The following is a 14171-nucleotide window of genomic DNA, read 5'->3' as shown; positions in this document are numbered from 1 at the left end:
CCATAAAAAAACAAATTAAAAAACAAATTAAAAAACACATTGAATTAAAAGGTGTCAAAGCTTTTCACTGGTAGTGATTAGAGATGGACCGATCGGATATTATGTATCGGTATCGGTCCGATACTGACCTAAATTACTGGATCGGATATCGGTGAGAAATTAAAAATGTAATCCGATCCATTAAATATAAAAAAAAAAAACACCTCACAAAACTTGCGACACGGCGTAACTCGGCTCATAACCGTAGCATGTCGGAGCAGTGTGCCTGGCTACCAAACCAGCATTTCATCTCCGAGGAAGTTATCCCAGAGAGAAGTAAAGCAAGTGTGTAAGTTCATCTCTGAATGTTTGTAAAGCGTTCCCATGTTAAGCTTAACAACCGATATATGGAGCAACTGCCTCTCTCTCTCCCTCACCTTCCTGTGGCTACTTCAATCCTGAAACTGATCAATAATCAGCTGATCGGCTTTTCTGTCGCGAGTCCGTCTCTCTTCTTTGTTTTTGGCCCACTTTGCACCAGAAAGAGGAAACCAGCGGCTGAACAACAGCAGCACGTTTAAGCTTGATAAGCTGTTGTTAGAATTTATTTAATGTTACTTTCTACAACAGGATCCTTTTCTGCGTAGCTGACGGCTGGTAACTGTGCAGGGGCGGATCTAGCAAAGTTTAGCCAGGGGGGCCGATAGGGCATTAACAGGGAAAAGGGGGCACAAAGACATACTTTTTTTTCTTATTCTCATTTAAAATGTCTAGCTTTTAATAATTAATTATCTGAATCTTACACCCAAAGTTTTAATCTGATGTAAAATGTATAGAAGTCCATTACTGTATATAGTAACTATTAAGTCTATATACCCTAGTAAGCTATAGTACTTTTTCCTTTGGGAAGATACCATCTGTGCAGTCTGCAGTTCTGTAGAAGAAAGATGTTGAATCTATTTAATTATTCTTGAAAAATAATTTGTTTCTGTGCATTTTTTTTCACCCTGCATCAAATTAAAGTTGATTACATCGATTAAGCATCATGAGGTGGAGGGTGGGGGGTGGTTCCCTATTTTTTTTTGCTGGGAGTTTGAACCCTATTAGTTAGGTTGCTTAATATTTCTGCTAAGTACTCTTTAAAATACCAGAATAGGGAGGATGGAGTAGGTTTAAGTTTATTAGATTGATCAGTGTTGCTGAACTATGAAATATTTTGGGTGCAGTGTATTTTTTATATACAGGTATAACAGAAAAGCTTTAGTGTTGTTGTTTATTTAAACTTGAGTATGAACTTATACAAAATGCAGCAAGATATTAAAAAAACAGTTTTATTGATTAAAAAACACACTACATCGGATTCATATCGGTATCGGCAGATATCCAAATTTATGATATCGGTATCGGACATAAAAAAGTGGTATCGTGCCATCTCTAGTAGTGATTTCCACAGATATCAGTGCTAGTTCATTCTTGTTTTTAAATGATGTCTGTCTTCCAGGTGTTGTCCAGAGGAGCTGTCATCATGCAAGGACAAAAACAGGTTGAAGTGCAAGACAGATCGGGTAAAATTCCCATATTTCCACAAATGCCACAGCCAAGCATTGACGTTGGTCTGTTTTGTTGATCTGTGGATGTATGTTTGGACCTGTGTTTCAGTTACTGAGGGCCAGGTGTCCTTTAAAGTCAGAGTGTCTCCTGAGATGGCTCCAGAGTTCCAGCTTGTGGCTTATGCCGTCCTGCCAAGTGAGGATGTAATTGCCCACAGTGCTGACTTCTCTACTGACAAATGCTTCAGCAACAAGGTGAGTGTAATTCTAGAGGTGTGCTGTGTGCTTGGTGTCTGCAGTCATGCTCTGGTGTTCAAATCAAAGTCAAATTCAGTTGGCTAAATCACCTGAGGATTTCTAGCATATACTGGTTGTTGCACAGCTGTTTCTACTCTACCTGAGGACTCAAAGTGCTTCTTTATATGACCTCATGACCTGCTCACTCCCATTTATACAAGCACCTTTTTCAATGATGATGCAAGTCCTACCTATCTAACACTGACACAGTGTTCATACAGTGTCCAATGTAGTGTACAGCCATCCCACTGGGACTCATGATTTGTCACTCACCACAGTGAAGCAGCACATTTAGCCAGCAGTGAGTGGGGAGTTATCACAGTCACTAAACATCTACGGGTGTTTTGTGTGTGTCAGGTGTCAGTGGAGTTTTCACCGTCTTCAGCCGTCCCAGGTGAAGAGACCAACATGCAGGTGACGGCCCTGCCACATTCTCTGTGTGGTGTGAGCGCCATCGACAAGAGCGTTCTCATCAAGGAGCCTGGGAAGACTCTGGATGCAGATAAGGTAACTGCTGATATTAACACCAGTGACATGGACACATCCCTTATTTCCAGAGCCCGTAGTGTCACAAGTTACCAACAGCTTACGCCTTCGCTCTGGTACTTGTGTCCTGATAAGTATTCTTTGGGCAGTCGTACATTCAACTGTTTTAAACAGTCAAATGCTGAGTTTGTCTTAAAGCAAACTTGTATAGAAATAATACAAGGTTACAAATGCATGTGTCTGTGATGACAGTCAGGTAAATGTATCACCTGCTAGTCAGTGTCTACTTTATTGAGAAGACTTTAACTTTACATCAAAACTGCTCAAATACATTAGTGTTTGTTGATGTTAAACATACAGCAAAACTTGGAAAAAGTGAGACTTAAATTAGGTAAAGGAGCTACAGAGACTGTTACAAATGGAAAACACTTACTGTAGCCATATTAAGTCACTAAGAACGAACAGTTTATAGAGAAATTGTAGAACTTCTGTAAGATCCCTCAACTACAACACCTCATATCTGTGGAGGCTTACTGCTAACTTGATCATTTTTATTTATTTATTTTTAAGAACCCTTCTTAGGTAATCTAGCATTTCAGTTGAACCTAATCGGTTCTAGTATTTACACCAGTACTTCATTTAAGAGTTTAACAAACATGTGGACCAAATGTGACATTGATCATGATAGAACAGTCAAAACTTCATAGGACTAAAAATGTTTGGATGTTTTGCTGAACTGTACTTTTCTTTTCAGATATTTGACTTGTTCCCACTCAAGAAATCCTCAGGTATCCCATATGAGGTTGAAGATGCTACAGAATGCCTTAATGTGAGACCAAAAAGATATGTTTTGCCGTACCCCAGTCAAGAGCAAAATGACGCCTATGCAGTTTTCCAGGTAAAATACATGTATACCTGTGAGTCAGTCAAACATAATGTAAATGCAATAGTTTTTGTTGTTGCACCAGTTTTTGCTGATCTTTGTGTGTTGCTGAAATATCTAGAAAGTCGGACTGAAGATGGCGACAAACTTGCTTATTCGATTGCCTTCATGCCTCCAGTTCAAAGGAAAAGTCTACCATGATGGCTCTCATCATGTCTACTACGGTGAATCATTTGCTTTTTTGCGTTGTGTTTTTGATACAAATTTTCTTTGTTTTTACCAAGAAGAAAACGGGTAATTATTTTCCCTTTTTTTTTAGATGTGGCTCCACAGGTTAGTTATTTTTTTGTTACTGGTCTGGGATCTGCTGGGCATCTTCCTCCTGAAGCTGCACCAGTAGAGACAGTTCGCTCTTTCTTCCCTGAGACTTGGATTTGGGATCTGGTGGAAGTTGGGTAAGTATCTGCTGTGAAGAGATCTGATGCATGTTAAATAAAAAAACAAACAAACACTAAGTATATACGAGTACATTTAGAAACCTAGAGGGTATGTGAACTTTCTGCTGTCTCCTTTTCACACATGAATAACATGAAAATAAAATAATTGTGAGTTTTTTCTTAAGCACGTTTAGTCATGTTTAAAGTGGTGCTTTGTTTTGATGGGATATATTATTTCACTGTCATCAGTAACGTGGAGCTCTTTCACTTTGTCAAGGTTCAAGAATGTAACATATACAAGAAGTTCACACTGCAGGATGTTCTTAGGTCATAGTAACTTTACTATCATACAGGTCATTTACACACGTATGGACATGTTTGATTATGTTACAGAATATGTTTGTGTGTATCTGCTACTTCAGAGACGATGGAAAAAGGGGCGTGTCCCTGACTGTCCCAGACACCATCACCACCTGGGAGACGGAGGCTTTCTGTTTGTCCTCTCAGGGTTTTGGTTTGGCTCCTCGTAAAGAAATGAAAGTCTTCCAACCTTTCTTCCTTGAACTCACCATGCCCTACTCCATCATCCGGGGGGAGAACTTTGAACTGAAGGCGACTGTCTTTAACTACCTGACCAGCTGCATCATGGTAATGAATGATTAAAGAGTTTAAATACATTTCTGTTCATAGCCAAGGAAAACCACACCTAAAACATTACTTTCTAAGCAAAAATTATATCATAGTTATTAAAATACAATAGAAAATATTTTTTTCTTTGGCAATATAACCATGCAGGATGCAGGCTGTTCTTGAAGGGCCCCTGCTCACCAACACCTACAAGTTCACCTGCAAGCACTGACAACAGGATTGCCCAGTCAAATGTCTTTACACTACCAACCCTCCTCCAGCTTTCTTTGTGCGCTCATGAACCTTGTAGAACAGAGTTTAGTGTGGAAGCTGTAAGAAAACAGATGGAGGGAAACGATTAGGAAGGGAGTGATTAAAGTATCCAAGTCAAATGAAGGTCTACTTTGATCATGAGTTCATAACATCAAACTTGTGCATTCATTTAGATGCTTAAAAAATGTCTTCACATTTGAACTCAGCTTTAAATGTAGCCATGAGATTGTTGAGCTAGTTTAAAATATAATGTCTGTGTTCCTCGTACAGGTTACTGTCACTCCTGGGCCGTCCTCAGATTACACCCTCACTCCTCTCTCTGGTGACCTGTACACATCCTGTTTGTGTGCCAACGAGCGCAAGACCCTCAGGTGGACCATGATCCCAACAGCCTTAGGTGAGAATCAGGCTTTGGTCCTCCACACTGCCAGGAAACCACTGTGTGGCAGACTGAGTACGACCCAAGTGCAGGACCCAGAGCAGGAAGTGAACTCTCAGGAAGTGACTTAAAAGCAGCTTCAAGAAAAAAGAATCCACATAAGACGGCTAAATAGAATAAATGGAGATTAAAACATTAAAGAGAAATTATAAAAACACTATGTGAGAAATACTGCTGAAATATAAGTTATCATAATCAAATGAGACAATCTGAGACCCAATAAGCTTTATTCATGGAATTTAGAATGCTGTATGTGCATTAGACAACAGTGAGTGTGCAGTGTAGAGCTAGGACATGTAGACAGTCAAATCCAGCTGCAAATCGAGGTAAACCAAGAATATAACCCCTGTGTTTGGAAGGCTAAACGTGGGGGTTGTAGGGAGTGGGGCAGAACTTCTTTACCTCCAGTCTGAGAGTAGCAGCTGCCTCCATCCTCATGCTTTACTTAATGCAGCTGTCTTAGCCAATTATAAGTCATTTTGAAACCTTCCTTTCAATTCTCATCAATTACTTACATTATGCATGCTTCCCTTGGACAGTATCATTAGAACAGACTGTTTGCAGTTGCATTGCCATGTAAATTATTTCTTCTTAATCTTAATTAGATCTTATGATTTGCAGTACTTTGGCCTCCAGCAGGACTCAGCAGCAACCCTGACATCATTTTGGACTGTTTTTTTTTCCAGCTCATGTTTTTCATGCCTGATGCAGTAAAATTTCCAATTATAATTTATCTTACCTTCGATCCAACATTAAATCTAGAGATCTAGATTTAGATCTAGTGTGATCACAGTTAACTGTCTCCTTTTGTCCCAACACATTTCCTTCTAGTTTCTACAAAATCTGTAAAATAACATCAGGAACCTTTATTTTAATGGAGAGATAAAGAAGGTGACCTGTGCTGCTGTTTTTAGGGGCTGTGAATGTGACTGTGTCTGCTGAGGCCGTAGCGTCCCATGTGTTATGTGATAATGAGGTTGTGAGCGTACCAGACAGAGGTCGCATCGACGTGGTCACCAAATCTCTCATAGTGAAGGTCAGTACCATAAATACAAGACCAGAAAAACATTTTTACTCATAAAATTTAAATTGTTACTGATTTTAAAGATAATTTTGCACGTCCTCTTCCTCAGGCTGAGGGAACTGAGATGACAAAGACGTACAACTGGCTTCTTTGTCCAAAAGGTCAGTGTGATGTCCATCAGCAACACCAGTTAAATAATGTAAATAAACAAATGACCTAAATGCTCAAAGTTAGCAGTGGAGTGCATTGTGTAAATAAAATGTTAATTTTTTAAATTAATAATGTTAATAAAAATGTGCCAAATTTTCATCTTTTACTTTCACAAACTGTAACGATATGTGCTGAAGATCAGGCCACCTGGTGACTTTGAACAGTAACTCTGTTGTAGTCGTGACTTCCTGATTGGACTTTCGTTGTGTCTGTACACAGGAAGCCCGCTGACAGAGGAAGCAGAGATACATCTGCCTGAGAATGTGATAGAAGGATCTGCCCGCACTTCTGTATCAGTCCTGGGTAAACCTCATGATTTCATCTCAATTTTGATTCAGCCAAATAAAAATATGGCAAGTATCTATATGTTTACATATAAATATATACGGTGGCCCCTAGAGACAAAGCACGTAAATTCCAAAACACGCACAAACTCAAAAACACATTGCTAGCATTAACTGACCTTCCAGAGCTACCTAGATCACTTAAATTACACAACTGAAAGCATATGTGTATTGTTTGTGTATTTATACACAAGCACTCATATATATTCAAATAATTTAAAAAAAATGTTCATTTACCTGTTACTACCACACACCAAATCTGGTCATTGGTACTTCCTGGCTTATGTAGCCACTAGGTAACAAAAGCTCAACACTGCGCCTAGCATCCTGGAGCACTTCTGGTGTGTTTTGTACGTGTTTTGAGTTTGTACGTGCTTCTAAGTTTTTACGTGTTTTGGAGTTTGTACGTGTTTTGTCTCTAGGGGCCACCGTAAATATACTTTTATTTATTCACTCCACATAAAATGTAATAAATAAATCATATAATACAAAAAACTATTTACATTTCAATTTATAACTATTTAAATTTTCAGCTTTTTCCTTTTAAACAAATTTAAAGTGAAACAACACAAAACACTGCAAAACACATGTCAGCCAAACAAAAAATGATATGGCAACATGTGGCACTTGGTTATTTAGGGAGAAGGCAAGGCAAGTTTATTTATATAGCACAATTCAACAACAAGGTGATTCAAAGTGCTTTACAGAGACATTAAAAACAAAAACAAATAAAAAGCATGATTTAAATTTGATTAAAACAAGCAAACAAACAAACAATCAAACAAAACAGTATATAAAATCAAATATCAAAACAGTAGATAAAATCAGAACAGTAGATAAAATCAGTAGTTAAAAAGTAGGTTTTGACATTTAAACTTAGGTGTGGATTTGGTGCTTTATTCAAATGCAGCTGAGAATAGGTGAGTCTTCAACCTGGATTTAAATAAACTGAGTGTTTCAGCTGATCTGAGGCTTTCTGGGAGTTTGTTCCAGATATAAGGAGCATAAAAGCTGAATGCAGCTTCTCCGTGTCTGGTTCTGACTCTGGGGACTGATAACAGACCGGATCCAGATGACCTGAGAGATCTGGAAGGTTCATACTGGGTCAGGAGGTCACTGATGTATTTTGGTCCTAAACCATTCAGAGCTTTATAGACCAGCATCAGAACTTTAAAGTCTATCCTCTGACGGACAGGCAGCCAGTGTAAAGACCTCAGAGCTGGACTGATGTGGTCCACTTTTTTGGTCTTAGTGAGGACTCGAGCAGCAGAGTTCTGAATGAGCTGTAGTTGTCTGACTGATTTATTAGGTAGACCTGTAAAGATGCTGTTACAGTAATCAAGCCTACTGAAGATGAATGCATGGACTAGTTTTTCCAGGTCCTGTTGAGACATCAGATCTTTTATCCTTGAAATATTCTTGAGGTGATAGTAAGGTGATTTTGTTATTGTCTTAATGTGTTTTTCTAAGTTTAGGTCTGCATCCATCACTACACCCAAATTTCTCGCCTGGTTTGTGGTTTCTAGGTGTATAGATTGAAGTTCTCTGGTGACCTGTAATTGTTTTTCTTTGGCACCAAAGACTATTACTTCAGTTTTGTTTTTGTTTAGCTGGAGAAAATTGTGGCACAACCAGTCATTAATTTCCTCAATGCATTTACCAAGAGCCTGTACAAGGTCTCGGTCTCCTGGTGACATTGTGATATATATTTGTGTGTCATCTGCGTAGCTATGATAGTTTATTTTGTTGTTCTTTATAATCTGTGCCAGTGGGAGCATGTAAATGTTAAACAGAAGGGGTCCCAAGATGGAACCTTGGGGAACTCCACATGTGATACTTGTCTGCTCAGATGTGAAGTTACCTATTGATACAAAATATTTCCTGTTTTCTAAGTATGTTTTGAACCAGTTTAGCACAGTTCCTGAAAGACCTGCCCAATTCTCCAGTCGTTTGAGTAATATGTTGTGGTCAACTGTATCAAATGCTGCACTGAGATCCAGTAAAACTAAGACTGACATTTTTCCACTGTCTGTATTCAGACATATGTCATTAAACACTTTGGTCAGAGCGGTTTCAGTGCTGTGGTTCTGTCTAAAACCTGACTGGAAGGCATCATAGCAGTTATTCTGTTTTAAGAAGTAATTGAGCTGTTGAGAAACTGCTTTTTCAATAATCTTACTTAAAAATGGGAGATTTGAGATCGGCCTGTAGTTATTCATTTGTGTCTTGTCAAGATTGTCCTTTTTCAGTATAGGTTTAATTACAGCAGTTCGCAGTGGTTCTGGAAACACACCTGACATTAAAGAAAAGTTGACGATCTGTAACAGGTCTGACTCCAAAGTCTTTGTGACCTTTTTGAAAAAACTTGTTGGCAGGACATCTAAACAGCAAGAGGAGGAGTTCAGTTGACCTAAGATGTCCTCCAGGTCTTTGCTGTTAATAGGGTGAAACTGTTTCATGGTGTTTAAACAGTTTTTCGGTGGACACAGTACATATCCTGGATCTGCTGTTGATGTACCAATTGCTTGTCTAATCTTTTGGATTTTTTCTGTGAAGAATTTGGCAAAGTCATTGCAGGCCATGGTCGAATGAAGTTCAGCTGCCACTGACACAGGAGGGTTTGTTAGCCTGTCAACTGTAGAAAATAAGACCCGAGCGTTATGACTGTTTTTGGTGATGATGTCAGAGAAGTAGGACCTCCTTGCACTCCTCAGTTGTAAATTATAATTTTGAAGTTTCTCTTTATAGATGTCATAATGAACCTGAAGGTTTGTTTTTCTCCATCTGTGCTCAGCTTTCCTACACTCTCTTTTTTCATTTTTCACCAGTGTGGAGTTTCTCCATGGAGACTTTTTCCTTCCAGAGATAACCTTCACCTTAATGGGAGCAATAGTGTCCATTACATTTAACATTTTAGCATTGAAGCTATTGACAAGCTCATTGACTGAACCTCTGGACAGGTCAGGTGTTAATGGGAAGACCTGGTTAAAGATCTCACTACTGTGTTCAGTTGTACACCGTTTTGTGATCACTGCTGTTGATATATTTGTGTGGGCTGAGATTTTACTTTCAAAGAAAACACAGTAATGATCAGACAGGCCCACATCAGACACAGTAACGTTTGAAATGCTCAGGCCCTTGGAGATCAGTAGGTCAAGAGTGTGTCCTCTATTATGTGTGGCCTCTGTTACATGCTGAGTCAGCCCAAAGTTGCCCAGAGTGTTACTCAGGTCTTTAGTCCCTTTGTCCTGAGGGTTGTCCACATGGATGTTAAAATCCCCAATTACACAGTCGAAATCAACACAGATCACAGACAGCAGTTCACTGAGGTCATTAAAAAAGTCTGTGCAGTATTTGGGAGGCCTGTAAACATTAAGAAACACAACTTTGGATGGGGCCTTCAGCTGTAAAGCCACATATTCAAAAGACTGAAAACTTCCAGGAGATAGCTGCTTACATTGAAATGATTCATTAAATAAGACAGCAACCCCTCCTCCTCTCCTGCTCACCCTGGCCTCACTGATAAAACTGTAGTTAGGAGGGGTCGACTCGATGAGAACAGCTCCACTGTTACTTTGGTCCAACCAAGTTTCAGTTAAAAACATAAAATCAAGGCTGTGCTCAGTGATTAAATCATTAATTAAAAATGTTTTCCCAGCTAAAGATCTAACGTTTAATAAAGCCAACTTAAGTGTTTTAGAGGTATTATTTGCCCCCTCGTGTTTGGGAGCAGTCTGTGGCACACAAGGTATGTTTACTATATTTAAAGATCTTTTAGAGTGCAGCTCTCTGTGTTTTGACCAGGCCACATGTCTCCTTCTGTCACCTAAAAGTACAGAAATTTTAAAACCTTCTAATAAACAGGGTCCCAGCTTCTCCTGGGAAAAGTCACCACTGCCATAATCCTCGCAGCCCGGACCCTCCACACATCACACATCAGACTGCGGAGACAGAGCATGAAGGTGGTAAGGAGGAACTAAGGGGCGAGGCTGGGCAATGTAACTTCGATTGCTCTGTTGAGGGCGGGGCTCGATGGCGAACCTTTGGCTGCTCTGGTGGGGGGTTTATGGGGGACAAAAAGGGATTGGGCTGGGGGTAGATCTGAGCCCAGCATTGACCCGCTCCATCATCTCCTCAGTGAATTTCAGGTGTGGGGAGGAGGGAGAAAGGGAGGGGGAGGAGGGTGATGGCCTGTCAGGGGTTTGGGGGACTGGGGAAGGTCGTGGTCCCTGGTCCGACCTTCCAGGGAAGTTTTAGTAGTGACGGAAAGCAGGCGAGCGAAAGAAAGAAAGAGAGAGAGCGAGTTTTCATATGTGAGACCTTAGTGATGTTTAGCGTGTTTGGAGGCTGTAGTTAGTGTGTTGTGTAGTTATTGTTTTGTATTGTGTGTCAGTTATACTGCTGAATGTCACATTTGCTCCAAAAAAGCCACCAAAGGCAGATTCCAGTGTAAATGCTGTTCCCACATGGAAAACAGGACCGATGCACCTCCTGCTGTCAGACCTGCAGGGTTTAGGCCTGTGCTGTTCTCCTCTGTCTTATACTGAACACAAACAATTTTTTTGTGACTGGCAAAAATAATTTGTGTGCCTTCTTATCTGATGCAGAACACCTGATTGTTCTGTAAATAGATTTAAATGGTTAGATAAAAAAAAGCCTGAAGCCTTGGCTGCATTTTTAGGTAAATAGTACCATATAACTTTGCAAAACTTAATTTTTAGAAATGTACAACTTTTATTTGCATTTCAAGTTATGAAAATAATTTGTTAAACATGTTTGTGGGTTTTACAGTAAAAAATATAACTTTTTTCTACTTTTTTCTGAATTTAGATCAGTTGTGCTAATATAGTATGCCAAAATGAAAAAATAACTCAAATTTCAGATATTTGAAGTTGTGCTGAAAGTAACGATACCAAACAAGGAAAGACAAACAGTTTTTAAAGGTGAGATATAGAGGTAAAATCAAGAGTAGTTAAAAAACGGCCAATTATACCCTGACCCAGAGGGTTAATTGCTCAAGTTTGAGATTGTCCGGAGTGGTAGAATATTTTACTTCTATTATTTGCTGCTATTTTTATAATCATCATTACCATTTTATTATTAATAGTGATGTTGCATTTAGATGCATTCAGATGTTCAAATATATGGTTATAGTCTTTATTACAGGTTCAGTTATAACCACTTCAAACTGTGGAGTTGAATCTATAATTTAAAGGTTTTTGAATGTTTTTATATTCTTACACTGGAGTCTTCAGTGGGTGAGAAGACTGAGCTGCAGCGACAGGAAGTACATGTTTTTGAAGTTGCAGGCTCTTGCAGAAGTGAAACCGAAAGCAGAGCCTGCGTGTACGTACAGACATACACACACACATAGTTTCAGTACATGCTGGCCTTTTGTCTGGTGGAAAGGTTACGAGGGTGGAACAAAGGGCAGCAGAAGCTGACACCCATAAACACACATACAGACACATATAGTGAGAGAGGTCATGACACGTACGCAGTACACAGCACGCACGCGCCCTCGCACGTGCACGCACACACAAATTAGATCGACTCATTTAGGTAAGAGTTTATAACTGCAAAGTTTGGGTGCGTACGTGGTAGTCTGTTCCAGGAAGTACACCAGATGTCCCAGAGATGAGCGACAGCGAGGATGGAGACAGGAAGCACCTGGCTTCGACCCGAAGATGATGTTCTGTTTTAGACTATGTTAAAAGTCATTGTGGTTTTGAGTTGACGTATGCTTTGTTTGAGTCTGCCTGGTAACAGGAAGACTGCCAACCCTATAAAACCTTTGTCTAATTATTGTAAGTTTAGTTCGACGCTGAAATCTGCACAGCGGTCGGACTCACACATGTGTATTCATTAAAATGCCGTCTAATTGCACACCGGACCGGATCAGTGCTTATTTATGGATTCCTCCTCAACATTTTTGAACCATAACAAGATTTAAGGCACAAACTGATAGCTGGACATGCTCCTGGTAGAGAGTTCTTCCCTCCAGGTCGTGGCGTGCTACTGAAACAGCAGAGGCATGATTTAACACTGGGCACCAGACTCCTCCGTCACTAACCACCTGAACCCAATGCCCCATCCCTCCCCTACAGCTGAGCCACAGACACCCCTACGCCTCATAGCCCCAGAGCATCACACTGCTACCACCACTGTTAGTATGATGTGATGTTCTTTCTATGAAATGATGCGTCACTTTTAAGCCAAATGCAACAAAACTCAAATCTTTTTCTCTTCAGTCCATATAATATTCTTCCAAATATCTTGTGGAGCATGGAGATGTTTTTTGGCAAATGTGAGATAAGCTTTTGTGTTCTTTTTGGTCAGCACTGGTTTTGTCCATGAATGCTGTTTTTGCCCCGTTTCCTTTGTATTGTTGAATCGTAAACTCTGACCTTTACAGAGGAAGGCAAGGCCTTCAGTTCTGGGTGTTGTTGGGATTCGTTTGACTTTTTCAGTGAGTCGTCGATGTGCTAATGGAGTAATTTCAGCCACATCTTTTCTAGTTTTCTCAGTTTGTGGATAATGGGTTCCAACATGGTGCACTGGTGCTCCAAACCTGTAGAAATTGTTTTTAACCCTGTCCAAACTGATAGATCTCAAGACTTCTCGCCTATTTTTGAATTTCTTTCAATCATGGCAACGACGTGTTTCTTTTAGCCTGCTTCCCTTTGTCAAACAGATTGTACTTGAGTGATTTCTTGATCCAGCAGGTTTGGCCTTAATCAGGTCTGGGTCTGGTTGGTGAAATGAAACTCAGTCTTCTCAGAAATATTTGGTTAATCACAGTCAATCTATGATTTTCAGTTTGGATGTTTTTTCGCTCAGCAAATGAAATCATCATTTAAAATTGCATATTGAAATTATTCAGGTTATCTTTGCCCAATAATACAAAGTTGTTTTACACTAGTTTTGTTAGTTTTAGTGAATCAGTGTTTTTGATCAGGTGACATCCTCGGCCGGGCTCTGAAGAACCTGGATGGATTGCTGCAGATGCCGTATGGATGTGGGGAGCAGAACATGGCTCTCCTGGCCCCCAACATCTACATCCTCCACTACCTGAAAGGCACACAGCAGCTCACCACAGCCATCATGGAAAAAGCTACTAACTTCCTCACCAGTGGCAAGTTTTTATTGTTTCCTCTAAGAAGGAAATCATTTGAATCACTTCAACACACACGGTTCAAGAAACAAGCCGACATGAGGCAGAACATTAGCCACAGTTTTGGGTCAAATGTGTCATTTTCCTCATCTGTCAGCAAGAGTCATAGAATTTCCCAGATCTTGATGTACACATGCAGATCCATAAACAAATGGAGTCCAATCATCACCATAGCAACAATGTCTCGATCATTGTGTCCCTGTTGTTACAGGATACCAAAGACAGCTCAACTACAAAAGTTATGACGGTGCTTACACCACATTTGGAACAGGACCAGGAAACACTTGGTGAGAACATCACTGATCAAACATGTCATAAACCAGAGAGCATTAATAACATAAACATGTCTACCTCTAATACTTTAAATAATTCTCCATTTAATCCTTTGACTAAGCTAAAAACTTTTGGTTAATACTGTGTAATTTAGTAGGTAGGAAGGAGTATTAGA

General features: G+C 39.8%; 1 protein-coding gene across 1 annotated transcript in view; it reads left to right on the top strand.

Moving 5' to 3' along the window:
• The window catches only part of LOC102080049 (alpha-2-macroglobulin), a 50820-nt gene that overhangs the window by 28339 nt on the left and 8310 nt on the right, over positions 1 to 14171 (top strand). Inside the window, exons 13-25 of the mRNA XM_019357189.2 lie at positions 1481 to 1544; positions 1639 to 1784; positions 2184 to 2333; positions 3067 to 3210; positions 3317 to 3419; positions 3515 to 3650; positions 4055 to 4280; positions 4803 to 4929; positions 5886 to 6007; positions 6105 to 6156; positions 6425 to 6508; positions 13508 to 13684; positions 13935 to 14010. Coding sequence (XP_019212734.1) covers positions 1481 to 1544; positions 1639 to 1784; positions 2184 to 2333; positions 3067 to 3210; positions 3317 to 3419; positions 3515 to 3650; positions 4055 to 4280; positions 4803 to 4929; positions 5886 to 6007; positions 6105 to 6156; positions 6425 to 6508; positions 13508 to 13684; positions 13935 to 14010 — 1607 coding nt within the window. The remainder of the gene's footprint in view (positions 1 to 1480; positions 1545 to 1638; positions 1785 to 2183; positions 2334 to 3066; positions 3211 to 3316; positions 3420 to 3514; positions 3651 to 4054; positions 4281 to 4802; positions 4930 to 5885; positions 6008 to 6104; positions 6157 to 6424; positions 6509 to 13507; positions 13685 to 13934; positions 14011 to 14171) is intronic.

This window comes from Oreochromis niloticus, unplaced genomic scaffold (genome assembly GCF_001858045.2).
Source record: "Oreochromis niloticus isolate F11D_XX unplaced genomic scaffold, O_niloticus_UMD_NMBU tig00007510_pilon, whole genome shotgun sequence".
In the NCBI taxonomy this organism is placed as follows: Eukaryota; Metazoa; Chordata; class Actinopteri; order Cichliformes; family Cichlidae; genus Oreochromis; species Oreochromis niloticus.
The sequence above is the reverse complement of the archived record's forward strand: the minus strand, read 5'-3'. Positions and strand labels throughout refer to the sequence as shown.